General features: G+C 43.1%; 1 protein-coding gene across 2 annotated transcripts in view; it reads right to left on the minus strand.

Moving 5' to 3' along the window:
• The window catches only part of LOC138176673 (guanylate-binding protein 6-like), a 25,674-nt gene extending 16,423 nt beyond the window's left edge, over positions 1-9,251 (minus strand). The window contains exons 1-3 of one of the 2 annotated variants that reach the window (XM_069107482.1): positions 8,984-9,251; positions 6,323-6,451; positions 2,968-3,163 (exon numbers count right to left, since the gene is read on the minus strand). In XM_069107482.1, the coding sequence (XP_068963583.1) occupies positions 2,968-3,139 (172 nt within the window). In that variant the 5' untranslated portion in view covers positions 3,140-3,163; positions 6,323-6,451; positions 8,984-9,251. The remainder of the gene's footprint in view (positions 1-2,967; positions 3,164-6,322; positions 6,452-8,983) is intronic. The other variant, XM_069107481.1, reaches the window with a different exon arrangement.
• Between the last annotated feature and the right edge of the window lie 8,098 nt (positions 9,252-17,349).

The raw sequence follows: 17,349 nt of genomic DNA on the forward strand, positions 1-17,349 counted from the left end.
GTGTAGTTGCTATGTGGAGGCACCCCTGAGAGGTCTTTACACACACCATGAGCCAATTTAGAAGGGTGTGAGGAACTGGGAGAGTTTCCTGGAAAGAAAACTGCATCTGGGGCACTATGATGGCTTCCTGACAGCAGGGAACTTTGTCAGATTCCCAGACAGGTCCAGGAAGGAGAAAGCAGGCTGGTGTGACTGATGACACCGAGCTATAATTTCCTGGGACTCTGCTTTTCTGTTTGGGGGAGTCGATGTGGAGGCTTATGGAAGGTTAGCCTAGGAGGAGCCTGGCAATGATTATCTTCTTGTTCCCTAGGTTAATGAAGTTATAAGTAGAGGCCATTTTGGCACTGCAAATGTTCAGTGCTAAATGCACCCAAACTTGATGTGTTGTGAATGCCCTTAGTCCTTTATGGACCTCCTTTGAGTTGGAGATCTGCTTAAACATCTAGTCACCCTGAGTACTTTCTCTTTTGGGGGACAGCCTTGGGAGAAATGGAATCTGTCCAGAGAAGGATACTGATTTGATGAGAAATGGAAACATGCTGCATTACATTATACACCACAGGTTTCCAAACAGATCAGTGATTTAAACAGTTTTAAAACTTGAATCATAAAAGAATTAACAGAGGATGGAAGGTTATATTTTCATAACTGTTGATAGAAGTAATATTCCATGTCTTACAGAAAAGTATGAGGCAAAATATAAAAACAAATAAGAGTGAAAAGTAATGAAACCAAAGCCAATGAGAACAATTAGTGAGATTTTTCAGAGTTCAGAACCAGCCTGTTTGACCCAGAGTTGTGGTCCTGGATCAAGAGTTCCCTGGATAGGTCTTAATTTATATGTGAGATCCTGGAGCTCTGGGACTTTGTTGTGTTTCAAGATGAAATGAGGGGGATTTCGTCCTAGCTGCCACCACCACAATTGCTGACTAAATGTCACGTTTGGGCAAGTAAGCCCAGGATGCCTGTGAACAGCAACATGCCCCAGACCATCAGCTCTCCTGGCAGTCTGGCCCATAAATCCAAAATCTAGCAATGCAGCTCTTATCCTGTGGAGAAGGGGCCCTCCCTCCTCACTGCTATGAACACAGCTGACCAACTGGCCCTCACAGGCTTGGAAATCCAGCCTCTGTGGATCTGTTAGGCGTCCTGAGTGGAAGGCAACATAGGGCAGGAAGATCAAAACACTGCTGCCATCTTGATCATGCCCTCCCCTCAGACCTTGTAGAGATAACTCAATAATTTCTCCCAAAACTCCTAGGAAGAGGAGCTCCTTTAACCTCTAACCCTTGTCATCAGCCTTGCTTCCAGCCTGCCTCCTGCAGTCATTGTCCTGGGGAGTAGCCCTGTTGAAACAGGGAAATCTGTCTCTACCACCTCCAGTAGTTGACCAACAGCCACTTATTGGCATCACCTTTAGCAGCAGGTAAGTCTCAGAGCCCTGAAAACAACAGCATCCCCTTCACCTGGCCAGCAGTCCTGAATCCAGCCCACCCCAGGCAGCTGTGGTTCAGAGGAACAATCTCTTAGATCTGGCTACTGACTCTGCAATTGTTGAAGCCCCCATTTCTTCACTAGTCACAGTAGCAAGTGAAGACCCCCAAACAATCATTGTACTGTCCAACGGATCTGCAAAGGTGGTTTCAATCACTGGTGGAGGCAGGAGAGAAGATGCATTACTATCTGATTTTCTGCTGACCCCTTAGGACCTGGGGGGCCTTTCCATGAATTGAAGCTGAACCTTGTGTGTGTGTGTGTGTGTGTGTGTGTGTGTGTTATCTCCTCATTATATGAGCTTGTTGAAAGTAGGGGCTATCTTGATTCTGTACTGGCATTGTCAGTGCTTAATGTGGTAGTTGGCACATTGTGCTTAATAAATTCATTCCTTTATTGGGGAAGAAAGGGGAGGTGAGAAGATTCAAAAGGTAAACTTGTTGATACTTGTCAGGGCTCAGTTTGACTATAGCAACATATAAATCAATTCTAAATACGTTTCAAAACATGAGCCACAATGTGCTATAGTGCAGAAAGCTCTGACTTCAGGGTAACAGGACCTGGGTTCAAATCTTGCCTCTGTTGTTTACTACCTGTGTGACAGGGGCAGATCGCTCCACCTCTCTGGGGCTCAGTTTCCTTAATTGTAAAAAGAGGGGGATTGAATTAGAATCCTCTATGGTCCTTCCAATTCTCAGTTGGTGATCCTATGAGAACAATCAGGATGACCAAAATGTTTCACTCTTGTGGTCTGGCTGCTCTGATTAGTCACAGGAGGGGCTGGCAGCCACATTCTCAGACCAATGTAATATACAGTGGCAACGATAATCCTGAGCAGCCACAGGCCAGCAGTAGGTAAGAGAGAGCCACTAGGAAACAGGAAGCCAGGGGACAGCAGTCAGGGACAGGACATTTTTCTATTTGTAAAGAAATAGAAGCATTTGGGTCTCAATGTCATGATGATATCTATTCTGGGGTAATTTAATTCACAAGTATTACAGTGTGAGATTTAAGCCTTTGGTGGATACTCCTTTACCTGACTCAGTTTCTCCTGCCTGGAATGCTCCCCCTCCTCATCTCTGCCTTTTGTCTTCTCTGTTTTCCTTCAATTCTCAGTAAACTTAAGTGAGAAGCTTCCCTGAATCCCTTTCATGCTAGTGCCTTTCCTCTAATGATTACCTCTAATGTATCTCATTTGTACACAGTTGTTTGTATGTTGTGTCCCTCATTGAACAATCAGCTCCTTGACAGCAGGGACTAAATTTTCCTTTCTTTGTCTTCTAAGCACTTAGCATCTTTTCTAGCACATAGTAGGCACCTAATAAATGCTTATGGATTGACAAGAGGGCAATAGTAAATCAGGGACCAACTTTTAAATCTTCATTAGGTCTTAGACATGCCTTGTAGCAACTTAACCCTGTGGCAGAGTATGCTCCAAAAGTAGACTCCTGGAGGCTGGAACACACTTACCTGTGTTCTTTCCTGCCAGCCTGTTCATCAGGTAGGATTTTCCAGTGCGGTACAGGCCAACAATAGCCACCACCACCACTGGCTTGGTAATGGAAGTCAGGATCTGTAGGGCTTGCTGGTTTACCGTCAGCTCTCCATTCCTGTTTTCTACCAGACATATGGGGGCCTCCATGGGCTCTGCTGATGCCACGGTCACCTGTAAATGCAGAGGAGCCCCTTAGACAGAAATCAAGATGCAGAATTCACACAGTCCTCAACTGAGACTGCCTGGTAAGTCAGATATTGGTGACAGCAGAAGAGGATGATTTGTGCTTGTGGAAATCTATTTATAGGAACATAGAAGTGGCAATGGCAGATTTACAATGATGATAATATTATTGTGACCATGATAACAATTACCTTGATGTAGTGCCTTAAGAGATAGAAAGCACTTTACATGTATTATCTGATCCTCATGACAAATCTGGGAGGTAAGTACAATTATCCCCATTCTTACAGATGAGGAAGCTGAGGCAGTTTCCAGGGTTTGAACACAGGTCTTCCTGACTCCTGGCCCAGCTCTCTATCCACTCACTTCACCACTAAGCTCCCTTGTTCTGATTTTCTGTCACTTTGATTTTAATCCTTAAGGCTGTCACATAGGAAAAAATATTCCCAATCTTTAAAAGTCCCACCCTGAATGTTTCTACCTGTTACAATAATCATATCCCTTTTCATTATGTTGTTCCAGGCCCACAGTGACCATGCCATGAGTTGGTGTGAGGGAGGGATAATATGAGACAGTGTCTGGGGAAAATACTTTGAGATAGTTTTTTATTATTGTCTGGCGCTAGTGGTGCCTGAGTGACTTTAGCGTGATTTCTGTCCATCTCTCCCTCCCTCCCTTCTCCCACTGCACTCAGGTTTCTGATTACTGTTCCAATTTTTATTTCCTAACTCTTGTTTTTCCTTAGAATTTGTAGACACCAAGGAATCCTTTGGTTTGAATATGGTATGGCACTCTCCTTACTCACTGCATGGCAGAGTGGATAAAAAGTTGTTTTCAGAGTCAGGCATAGATTAAAGACTCTCTGATGCAACCTGAATTTGTGACACTAGGTATCTCAAATGATCTAACAATGGTCCATGAATCTCTCTAAAGCTTTAAATTGCAGTACAGTTGTAGGCCTGCATTGGCAGAGGGAGTTTTATCCCTAGGAGATTATCACACCAAAGAAATCTTAGGTCCAGACAACCAGAACTCATTGGTGGTAGTCACCCCCTTTCTAGATAGAGAATGTGGACCCCAAATTCTGACCTCCTGACAGTAATCCAGAGCCAGCCCCTTAGTGACTGCTTAAAAAATGCCTGGGACTCTGGCCACCCCCAGTCCCTCCAAGTGAGGGGTCTGGGGAGGTGTCTTTCCCCCCCAGACTCAGAAAGCCAATTGAACCCAGCCCTTACAGAAATAGTAGAACTGTAAAGAACTTTATTGTCCTTTCTGGGAGCCAAAATATAAGGCCAGGAGTGTGGACAGTCTCACTTTCTGCTGCCCAGGGTCATCAGGGATTCTTTCTTCCTGGTTTAGATGTAGATGATTTCCCTGGCTTTCTGGTCCAATGTAGATAGCCTGGAGTTCTCTACTCCTGGGAACATCCCAGAGTTTGGACCAAGTCAGTCTTCACTATGCCAAACCTGGAGGGCAGACTGCTATCAACCCTGACCTTATAAGATATATAGTTCTTATTAGATTATGTGGAGCAGTGCAAGGAGACTTTCCTCATTTCTTTTGGTTTGGAAAAAGTCAGCACCTGGGTATTCTGGAAATACAAGTAAAAGTGACAGGATATGTCATCCCCTACCATGGCACATGTTGAGGCCATATGACCAGTTGGCTCTAGGGCTGGCCCTGGAGTCAGGAGGAGCCGGGCTCTTGTCCTGTCAGCCACAATCCAGCTGGGTCACCATGGACTGAATGTCTCTGCCCCTCAGGGTCCTCATCTGTGCAATGGGCACAATACCAAAATGCCTACTTCACTGGGTTGTTGTGTGGCTTAAATGAGATACTTTCTCTAAAGCACTTAGCGAACCTTACAGGGTAATTCAGACTCCAGCTAGCATTATTCCTCTCTGTGCTTTCACTACTAAGTCTCTTAAGGTTCACCTTGGATTGTTCCTAGTGAATTAGCTCAGTCTACTCTTTGTCTGTTGGATGGTGGTGGTGAGAGCACTGGCTGACAATAGATGATCCACTGGAGAAGGAAATGGCAAACCAGTCTAGTATCTTTGCCAAGAAAACCCTATGGATACCTGTTCTGTGGGGTCACGAAGAGTCAGACACGAATGACTGACTCTACAACAACTCTTGCTCAATCAGTCATTCTCCCGTGTGGAATGCGCCCTTTGTCGGAGCCAAGTCCTGGCAGTCCTCCAGCCTTCTCCTAGAGCCTGCTGACCAGCAGTGAGCCCACAGGGCCCAAGGGGACCCAGAGCAAGGGCCATCCCTGCCGCCCATGCCCCAGGCTCCACCTAGGAAGGAGCAGGGCCATCCCCAGAGAGGGCCATCCAGCACTGGGGGTAAGTAAAGAGGGTGTGTTGTGCTTCCCCTGCATCTGTCTGCAGGCTGACAACTACAGCCCTCCTCCCAGAGAATTCTGGGAACTCACACTGCCCTGCTCCTGAGCCGTGCAATTCCAGGCTGATATAGACTCAGGTCTTTGTAAACTTTATAGATTCTCTCTTTTCCCAGCAAAAGCAAATGCCCCTGCCACTGAAACTGCCTAAGTGACAGAGGACGAAGCCCTACATGCTTGAAATCTAGTTCAAGTATGATTTCCCCTCCACTAGGCTAAGAATCATTGATTCCACATCTATAGGAGACCCCCAAGAAATCACGTGGTCCCATCCCCTGCCTGTACACACATATCATTTCATCTTCACTTTTGCTGATAAGAAAACTGTGGCTCACAGAGGTTAAAGAATTTAGCCGGGATCAGACAACTAGAAGAGACAGAGCTAGGACCAGAAACAAGTTCTCCCATATCATAGCCACATCCTTTTTCCTTTAACTTTGTCTTGCTCTGTTTTCTGAGGAATGGCACCTGTGGAACAGACCTGTCAACCTCAGCACTTCCCACTGCCTTAAGGGAGATGAATTATAAAGTCTCCAGAACACAAAGCCAGGGGCCAATGTCAGATTTCTGAATAGGTGGCTAAGGCCAGAGGAAGCTGTTTAGATAAATCAGTGCCAAGCAAACGTGTGTTATTCAAGCTTGCCCCTTGTCTCTTCCAACAGGGTTTTAATCCTGAGACAAAACTTCACATTCCAATGAGAAGATGCAAGGAAGATAACAGAAAATTTGGAAATGGCCCTTACCTTTTCAAGAGGTTTCTGGTCTAATCCTTCACAAATGCCCTCACAAGTTTTCTCTTTCTCTCAGCTCTTCCCTTATTTGCTCTTCTCCTCTCCTCTCTTTCCTTCTCTTTTTTGCTTCTCAGAAGGCTTCTGTATTTTTTATAGTAAGAAGGGAAGGGTGGGAGGGACAAATGAAACTGAAACCAAAAGCAAATCTTTTGTTCCTAACTCCCTAAGCTTAGAATGAGAGACTACAGTGTACATATGGATGAGTGTTTGGGAAATGCAGTAAATGTCACCACATATGAGACCTTCAGCAAAAGCATTTTCTAATGCCAACCTCAATTACAGCCTATAAGCCCGTTGTCCTTTGAGGATAAACAGAGATCCCAGGGCCTCACGGTGCAAATTTTTTTTCAGGTAGATGACGACTGCTGGCATTAAAGAAGTATTACAACATCAAAACCTTTTTATCTGCTGGTATTTATTTTAATGCCATGTAGGGCATTAAAGGACAGACATGTGGCAGAGTGGATAGAGTGTCAGGCTTGGAGTCAGGAAAACTCATCTTCAAGAGTTTAAATCTGGCCAGGGACATTTACTAGTTGTGTGACCCAGGGCATATACACACATATATGTACATATGTATGCCTATTGATTGTAGAGGAAAAAGTCCTAGAGTAAGAGTGGAAAGGCATGCCCTTCAGGCTGGGCCCTGGTCTCTCTGAGCTGGGTAACCTTGGGCAATTGGTTTCATCTCTCCAGTTCTCAGTTTTCCTGGCCTTAAAATGAAGATAACATTTATTTTCCTTCTTGACAGAACATTTTTGTGGAGCAATGAACTAACATTTATGGTAACATCTTACACAAATGTGAAGTAAGAATGTCAATAATTTATTGGTTTAAGTGACTTGATATTTACATGGTCTCATTCATTGGGTTTATTGGACTTAACATTTCTTGTGTGGGCTCTCTCTGGTATAGATGCCCTTTTACCTCCTGCCTGGTTCCCATAAAATGACTTTTGTTTTTGTCTCTATATCCGTTGACACACCAATGAGGTGCAATATCTTGCCCTTCCCTATAAAACACCTGGCCCTCTTCTGCTTTACGTGGGGTACAGGGTAACACACACTGAATGGAGGAGCTGGGGAGAGACAGAGAGCAAATAGATGGATAAAATAAGCTTGATGAATAGATGGATAACATATCGATGGGTAAAATAGTGTAATCTGGCTACAATTCTTTTTTGCCTTTTGTCTTGAAATTATTATTTATTTAGTGAACAAAAATCTATTTCCTTCCCTTCCTATCACCTTAGGCAGCTAGGTAGTACAGTGGTTAGAGCACTGGGCCTGGAGTCAGGTAGGCCTGAGTTCAAATCTGGCTTCAGATACTTAGCAACTGTGAGGCCCCAGGCAAGTAACTTAATCTCTGCTTGCCTCAGTTTTCTCATCTGTAAAACAGGGATAACAATAACACCTGCCTCCCAGGATTATTGTGAAGACCAAATGAGATTTTATTTATAAAGTACTTAGCACAGAGCCTGGTGCACAGTAGGCACTTAATAAATGTTTATTTCCTTTTTTCTTTTCTCCCCCTACAGGTAAAAAAGCACCACACTCTTATAACAAATATGCATAGTCAAACAAGACAAATTCCCACCATGGCCCTGCTCTGTGTGGTCATGCCTCCTCCTTCCCTGGATTCAACATAATCTCATGCATGCCCAACTGCCCTGCCTGCTGAGAGAAGGAAGGGCATCTGGACCTGGGGCCCTTCAGAATGCAGGGAACTCATCTACCAGAGCCAGCTCTAGGTGGGGGTGATGTGGGCAAGGGGCTTCTTTCTATTTGGTGGTGATCCCTTAAGAGGAGAGAAATAATGCTTTCAGGAGAAAACCTCAGGCCCTTTGCTTCCACAGGTGTCTTTTTGTCTCAGATTGTACCTTATGATGTGAATTTCAAAAGGAGAGGAGATTGAGCCACCTGGACATTCAGGTATATATAGTCCATCCTGGGGTTTTGAGCCAGCTTGTCCAGCTTTGAGAACCCTAGGAATGAGGAGTGGTCTTTAGGATACAGCCCAGCAGTAGCTGAGACCAGGCTCATCTCATAACCTTGCCATATTTAGGCATGAATTTGGTAGGACCAATGCTATGTAGAAAAAGTGTGAAGTCTGAGCCCACTCTTCAAAGATCGAGCTTATAAAGGGGAGACTGTGACCCTGAAATGTTGGGAATGAATGGGAAATGTTTGTATTTTCATTTCTGCCATATATTAAATGTAAATGTCTCTTTGTCAAAGCCAATTTTTAAAAAAATGGGTTAGATGGAAATGAATTGCTAGTCACTGGTGGCTAGCAGTGGAGGGACCGCATCAGAATGGCTCAGGGGACCCCTAGGATCCTGAGGTGGAGATGCAGCTGGCTTTGTTCTGGGAGGGTGAGGCTACACTTTTTTGAAGAGAAGGGAAGAAAGCAGTCGCACAAAATTGAAAGCATGTGAAACATTCCTCACATATGCAATCTCTCTCCTCCCTGCCTCCCCCAACTTTTTCCAGGACCAAGCTTGGCTCTCATCCATCTTCTCCTTCCTTCTGACCTGACTCTTAAACAAGGAGGAGAGACTGTACAGAACATAAGAAAACAGCTTTGGAAGAGAAAATAAAGAAAAATTCTTACAGGCTCTTGCTCACTTCAAAGTGAATACTTCTGTGCTCCCAATGATCTGGTCTTCCCTTGGTTTTTGGTTATCCTTCCTTAATTATTTTCCTCTTCACTGCTCAGTCAGCTCTGATATTTCTGACTCTGCTCCTAAGACCTTGGGGTTTCCAGACTCCCATAAGAGATCTGATGATTTAAAAAATCCCGAACAAAAACCCCAGCCATCATTATGAACCAAACAACTTCTTCAAGGAAGTAGGGCAAACTGAAAGTAAAAGAAAAGTTCTTTATTGCATAACTAAGTGATTCAGTAACTCAGAGAAGCCACAAAAGGAAATGCCTGATGGCAATGCTGAAAGAAGGGGAGAGCATTAAGCTGATTCTCAGTAATTTATAATACCAGAGGGGAGTTGAGTCATCATGAAGATTCTTGAGATCCCTTCCCATCCTGCTTTTGACATTAGAGAATGATGTTTCTAGAGAACTTGCAGCTTTTATTTCTGTAATATGGATCTTCTCCATCCTAGTTAAATTAGAATTAAATATGTGCCTACCCATCTAACCAGAGTTAGTGACTTGAATGTAGTGAAAATAGATAATGTCCCCTGATTGCAGTTTATGAAAGCAGTGTCTCATTGTCGATGGCTTTTTGAGCCTGCTTGATTCCCTGTGATCTTTGAGAAACCTTAAAGATCTGTCCTTCCTTAATACAATGTTCAATGTGTAATATTAGTATGCTATAGTATAGAACACCTAAAGGTAGCTTCTATAATCATAGTGTCAAAGACTTAAAACTGGAAGAGACCTTAGAGATTGTTGACCTGAAAGTTTGGTTAAAAGAGGCAAACAGGCTAGGTGATATATAAATTCATGCTGTTTATTCCCTTAAGGGTAGCAGATACACTATCATGGAACCAGAAAAAAATCTTCTGACTGACTGATAAAAGAATGACAAGCCTTTTTTTATATGTTTTAGGACAATCCCAACTCAGTATTTGTGTCCCTCAGATTTATGGTCTCCATATGGGTTTAACCATACCATGAGAAAGAAATTTTCTTAATTGAATAGGCTGTAAACACAAGGAAAGAGAGTTGACAAAGTGTCAATTGAAAATACAACCCAGGATATCTGTGTTTCATTTGCCATTAACATGCCATAACATAGTATATATTAATAAAATATTAAGATAAGAAAAGTACCACTATTCAAGTTAGTGTCTCAGGTTAAGGACTTCATTTTTAATGGCCATAAACAGAGGAAAAATGCTTAGTCAACTTCATCTTGCTTTCTTTACACTGGAAGAGGCATCCTCTGAGTTTACTCTGTTGAGCACAACCCCACCTTCCATTCCCTTAATTGATCAGTAAGCATAACTTCACCCTTCCCTTCCCTTACATTGATCTGTAAGCAGGCATTTTAGTATAACTTTACCCTTCCCTCTCCTAATTGATCCGTGGGTGGGGGTTTCAGCCTAGGGTAAAATCCCTGCTCCATTCTTCCATGTCCCCTGCCCCCCACCCCCTATCCCCTACCGGTGTTCCCCATCTCCACCCATTCTGTGTTCCCTGTACCTCAGCCCAGGAAAACAGGGGAAAATTCAAATATACACTGACCAATCACTGATTGTAGTTTCAGCTTACATAACCTGACTATTGTAATCTCTTTAAAAACTGGCATACTGTACATGCCAATTCACTGTCTGATTTGGGCATGTGACCCCATGGCAGTCCCACGGTAATAAAATCCACTTCCAATTTTAATCTTGGGGATCTTCTGTCTCGCTCCTTTATGCCCTACACTCAATGAACAAAGAAAGGATATCTGTTAGACTGAGGTACTTCTTCTGGTTGATTAGTTCAGGCTTTGACCTATATTGGGGTTCATATGATCTTAAATGATTATCAAGTTCTCTACTCCAATCTCCTTCTCTTAAGCTATTCTATGGCATGTAGACAGCTTATTCTTTTCTTGGAAGCTTTTGGTGCAGGAGTTCTGACTTCACTGTCTTCCTCCTCTTCCATGCTTTGATCCTTTTTGTCCCCAAAAAAGGAATCCAGAGTCAGACCACTGTGTTTGTCTTGCTTCCTTTGTTTGCTCATGCTGCTACTCAATTACTTGACTTTTGAGCTTTTTGCCACATTAGAACTCTGCTACCAGAGTAGGAAGATTTTTCCGAATACCTGGGGTTTTCTCAGCTACTGGAGCTGTTAGTTGGCTGTCCTTTCAGAAGCCTCTACATGCTCTGGCACACTGGTCATGCACCCTAGCACCTGCACCCCAGACAGTGATCCGGATCCAAGCAGGTTAAAGCAAGAGCAGTTACCCCTCAGACTGGTTGCTTGGTTCCCCTACAATCTGCAGGCCAGGAGCTCTGAAGCATCAGTGTGTCAATGGCTTCATGTCCACCACACCTCAACCACTTCTCGACCTGGGGGCAAAGGCCAGACCGTACTCCCGAATTCCCAGGTCCCAAAGTCCACACTGCAGTGACCTCTCACTTTGTCCTTAGCATCTATGGGTTGATAATTCTGGAAACTGCCACACCTGCTGGTGATTTGAGGTCCCTACAGGCAGTGGCTGGTTGTGGCCGCCCTGATGCTAAAACCTGTGTTTCCTTTGCCATTAACATGCCATAACCTAGTATATGTTAATAAAATATTAAGATAAGAAAAGTCCCACTATTCAAGGTAATGTCTCAGGTTAAGGGCTTCATCCTTAATGGCCATAAACAGAGAAAAAATGCTTAGTCAACTTCATCTTGCTTTGTTGACACTGGAAGAGGCATCCTGTGAGTTTACTCAGTGAACAAGGAAGGGATACCTGTTAGAATGAGGTGCTTCTTCTGGTTTATTAGTTCAGGCTTTGGCCTTTATTGGGGTTCATATGATCTTAAATGATTATCAAGGTTTCTACTCCAGTCTCCTCTTTCGCTCCCTCCCACCTCCAGACTTTACAGATGAAAAACCTGACATCTCATAAAGGTTAAATGACTTAACTAGAGTTATGCAGATATTAAGTGGCAGAGCTGGAAATCAGGGCCAGGTCCTTTATAACTCCAAATCTAGCCTTCTTTCCATTGTTATTTTGCTGCCAGTGTCTATAAGAGATCTGTAAGAGATTGTGGGTCTTTGGGAGACAGACGTTGTGAGGGCCTGCACTGATCCTGTGCCTGTTGTACCTTGTTTTCCCATCCCCCAACCTCAGGTAAGTGAGTGGACTGCCAGGTTAGCTCCATCCTCCCCCAATGGATCTCTGCCTTTTCCAGTCAGCTTACCTGCATAGAGGTGGGTGGGCTTCTGAATCAGGGAGACTGACTGAGCCAGTGGGGTGTGTACTGACCTGTCACTGTTTTTGGCCTCTGCAAGTTTCTGCTTACATAATACCTAATTGTTGGCAGCATGGCCTCCCTTTAAAAGCTGGGGTTTTGCCTGAGATAGCTGCTGTATAACCTGGGATGGTGGGGTGGTACCTTGTCAGCCTGCCATGTGGCCTGATCAGCCAATATAGCATATAATAAAGGGTCTAATTCTAAATTGTTACTTGGGTCTTGCTTGTGTTTACTGGGTACAATATACCCAGTCAGTGAAGTGTGCTAGAGGATGGGTGACACATATCAACTGCTCATACTCTGTTGATTATGTTCCATTTACTTCTTTCTTTCCATTGATTGTAAGCTCTTTGAGGGCAGAAAGGGATTGTCTTTTCCTCCTTTTTGTTTCCTCAGCACTTAGAACAGTGCCTGGCACATAATAGACAATTAATTAGTGTTTATTAGTTGATTGTTTCATTCATTCAAAGCCTCAGTAATGGCAATTATTCCCTTATCTATGTTTCCTCTGTCCTCTCATCCTTATTCCCCTCAGTCTTACCTCTCTATGGTCTACATTTTCCTTTGCCCTCTCATTTCCTTGTGCCCTCTGAACTTCCTGCTCTGTTATTAACAAACTTCTCTGTATGCTAGCCCTTTCATTTCATACTCTTTTCATATTTTTTTCATTAACTTAATTCTCTCCAAAGATACTATAGATCTGGATATTCCCTATTACTGGCTATTCCTTTTCTCACTTTCCCTGATGCACTGGGTCAGGAGGAGGAGCAGACACATTGCTTGATGCTAACTCACTCCCAGACTGTCTCTCTGCCTCCATCATTTAGCAACTTCACCTAGAGGTGACATAGTACTAGAATTAGAGTCAGGAAGACTTGAATTCAAATCCCTGGTCCCAGTAACAGTAACCTACCAACCATCACGGGCTTAAACACAGCCAGCATAGCCCCTCTATTTTCCAGGCTAAACATCTCAGACTCTTTAACCAATCTTTGTATGGTATATTTTCCAGCCATCTCACTACAGCTCATTGTCATGGCTAAGGCACTGACCTTGGTGTCAAGACTTGGCTCAAATTCCATCTCAGACACTGAACTAGCTGTGTAACCCTAAGCACTTCACCTTACCACTTTGCATCTGCTTCCTCATCTAAAAATTACAGTTGGACTTGATTGCCTCCAGTTCCTTCTCATTTCTAACTCTTATGACCTGCTGATCTTTTGAGATCCTACTTTGTCCATCTTTATCGCTCAAGTCAAAATCCATGAATGAATGGCCATTAGCTTTTCTGCCCCTTGTCTTGTTGTCAGTCATATCTTACCATATTACAGGAGGAAGTCACACAATACTACAAATTTATTTTTTTTCATTTTAGTTAGGTTCTTAGAGTTCTAAGGAAATCCTTTTTAAAAATGCCAAACTTTTTTTTTCAAAGTTCTTGTACCACCTCTTATCTCCTCTTTAGCAAAAGGCAGTAGTCTACTACTATATTGAGATAATGGAGTTCACCTGTCTTAAGTTCCTCTTCTACCCCATTCTGTACCTCAAAACATTTCCTTATCATTCTCCCTCCATTGTATCTAATGAAAAGGTTGTCTTTCTTACTAAGGTTATCCCTCCCCGTGTGCTTTTGATCTCTTTCATTCCTACTTCCCCTAAGAACTTGGTCCACTCTGACATTCCCTCTATTTCTCTGATCTTCAATTTCTCGTTCACTAATTCTTTCTGTACCTCCTACAAGTATGCCAAGATTTCTCTTTTATCTTTAAAATACCTTCATTTGACCTTGAAATTTCCTCAAACTATTCTCCCTTTTACAGGCTGCACCTTAGAAAGGGGTAAATATGTTCTATATCCCCTTTCTTCTAATTCTTCTTTTCAAATTCTTGCAATCTGACCTCAGACCCCATCACTTGATTGAAGTCATGATCTCAAGGTTACCAGGAGATCTCAATGGCTAAGTTCATTGGCCTTTTCTGAAAACATCTTCTTGACTTCTCTTGACAACTCTTCCTCTAGGATGTTCTCTCTTGCCATTGCTTACAGTACATTACTTTATCTTGGTTTTCTTTGTAGGTGTCTGACCACTCCCCAGTCTGCCTTGTGGAATCACTATTCTTCTCCTACCCACTAAGTATGATCATCTCCAAGGAACTGTCCTGAGTTTTCTGCTCTTTCCTTTCTCTTTTTTTTTCATGATCTCCTCACCTTCCATAGATCCAAGGGTTATATCTGTGAATATAGCATCCAAGTTTAAATATCTAGCCTCAATCTCTGTTCTGAACTACAAATTTACTACCTTCTGAAAATTTTCACAAGGTGTCTCACCTTCAGTCTGTCTGAATTATATTCCTTCTTAAACTCATCCCATCTCCAGATTTCCCCATTTTTCTTGAGAGTGCCACCCTCTTTCTAGTTGCCCAGGTTCACAACCTGGGAGTGATCTTTGACTTTTCCTTATCCTTTACCATGCCATGTCTTATAAGTTTCTAAGGCCTTCTGATTCTATCTTTACTTCTCTCACATTTTACTTTCTCTCTCTTCAGAAAGCCTCTTTTCTAGTTCAGATTGAGTGGGATACACCCTTTGTGAAGACTCCTCAGATTAGGGAAAGAGAGAGAGAAACTATCTTGAAACCTTTATGAGATCTGACAGACATGAGTCCTGTTTTCCTAAGGAATTACCCAACTCAAGACCTTTCCCACACCTTTGTTTGCAACACTAGCCTTGTCAGCATTAAGTCATTTAGGAGTCTTTTGACTTCCACTCTTGCTTGCAGTTTTTTCCCCTCCCTTGCTTTAGCATTTGACAAATAAGGACTAGAACAATACCCTGTTTCCCAGTTCTTGGCCTTTTTTCCCTGCAGAGACTGTGAACCCACCTCCCAGACTATAGGGGATAGTGGCAGGCTTCTTTGCTCTTTGTCATTGGGAAGAATTTCCAGCCTAGAATGTGAGCTTGCCTCCCAGCTAATGGGAATAAGGGACAGTTGTGGGAGAATTGCCTGCCTTAGGGTATGAAACCTTGCAGGGTCTTCTGTAACTGGCCTTTTTTCACTGATCCTTCTTGGTGGAGAATGCCCTCTTCTAGTGAGAACTGAATAATTTTTGGGTAAGAGGTTTTCTGACACACATAAGATTGTCATAACCTCTAGTAAACATTACTGCAGTTTTACCTAATTGTGCTCCCCATCTCCTTATCTTGATTTTCTAATCCATCTTGTACACAGCTGCCAAATTGACATTTTTTTTTTCTTTTTGGAAGGCAGTTGGGGTTAAGTGACTTGCCCAAGGTCACATGGCTAGTTTTTGTGTTAAGTGTCAGAGGCTGGATTTGAACTCAGGTCCTCCTCACTCCAGGGCCAGTGTTCTATTCACTGTGCCATCTAGCCGCCCCTTAAATGACATTCTTAAAACACAAATCTCACTGGGTCACTCCCCTAGTCAAAAATTTTCAGCAGGTCTCTAGAACTACGAAGGATAAAATATAAAAAACTGCATTTGCTATTTTCAGCCTTCTACAATATGGCACCCACATATCTTTCCAGTCTTAATTTATTATTACTTCCTTTCATGAATTGTTTATTCCAGTTGAACTTGCTGGTAGATGCTCTCCATAAATGGCATTACATCTCCCACGTGTGTGAATTCACTCATGTCTGCCAAACATTCCCTCTGCTTCCATCTATTCAAATCCCTAGCCTCCTGCAGAGCACAGCTCAATTGTCACCTGCTGCTACATGCAGCTGCTCTTACTTCCCACAGTGGTTAGTACTCCCTGCCTTTTGAAATTGCTTTGTATATGTTCTATTATTCTATCCCTTTAGTTGAGTGTAAGCTCCTTGAGGGAGTGCTCTATTTAATTATTGTCTTTGGATCTACCTAATATCCCCTCAGGAGGAGGAAGCCTATCACCTTCTGGATGTGGATGCCCTTAGGTCAAATCCCAGTCAATCCAAGCACATTTTCACTCCTCTTTTGTAATGCTCCTGCACTTTCCAGGACCCATGCATCCTGCTGTTTCAGGCAGGAGACCTGAGTTCACATCCTACTTCAGATGTTTATAAATTATATGGATTTGGAGAGTCACGCAAACTCTCTGACCTGTTCCTGCACCCTTACTCCCACCCCTTCAAATGGGAATGGCCATCTGTACAGCTCACCTCACAGGAATGCACTCTGCAAACTCAGAGTGCTCTCTCTGTGGTTGCTTTTCTCTTAAGCCACTGACTAGTGCCTGGGGGTGGGGTGGGTGGGCTTTGAGTTTTCTCTTTTTTCATTTGAATTACTGGATTTCCTGTTTCTGTGAGCTAAATGAGAACTAGGGTCAGGATGTTTGTAGCCCTTCTGGAAAGTTCTGCCTGATTTTTCTTTGTCCATTTTGAAGGAGAAAGGAAGTGGTTTATTTTGATTTTGTAAGTAAAGCTGTTACTTGTATTTTATGATCCCCAAATACCTCTTCATGAATTTTTAACCCTTGAACTTGAATTACTAGACTGATTTAGAATAAATTTAACTAAGCCACTATCTTTGGGCTGGAGATGACCCTTTTCCCCTCCATATTATAGGGGCAGCCAAATGGCCCAGGGGTTGGAATGTTGGGCCTGGAGTCAGGAAGACTAGAGTAATTAGCTGTGTGGCTCTGGGCAAGTCACTTAACCTCTGCCAGCCAGTCAGTGCATCAGTGAACATTTATCAAGCATCTACAATGTGCCAGGCTCTGTGCTAAGTGCTAGTGTCTGCCCCAGTTTCCTCAACTGTAAAATGGGGAAAATGACACTACCCCCATCCTTGGGTTATTGTGAGGATCAAAGGAAATAGTATTTGTAAAGTGCTTGGCAAGCCTTAAACCCTATATAGAGGACATTATTTTTAAAGATATTATCTGACTAGAGAGGGAAATGAATATCATAGAATACCTGACTCTGGGAAAAAAGTATGAGTTTTTTCCCAAAGTAAATCCTCCAAATCAGGAAGCGCTTCAGTCTCATGAAGATCTATTCTCTCTCTGATTGTTGGACTTTTTTCCCCCACTTGAATTCTACTTGCCCTGCCT

This window comes from Petaurus breviceps, unplaced genomic scaffold (genome assembly GCF_028583685.1).
Source record: "Petaurus breviceps papuanus isolate PSGF00001 unplaced genomic scaffold, PetGlider_PUasm1.0 90065, whole genome shotgun sequence".
Classification (NCBI taxonomy): domain Eukaryota; kingdom Metazoa; phylum Chordata; class Mammalia; order Diprotodontia; family Petauridae; genus Petaurus; species Petaurus breviceps.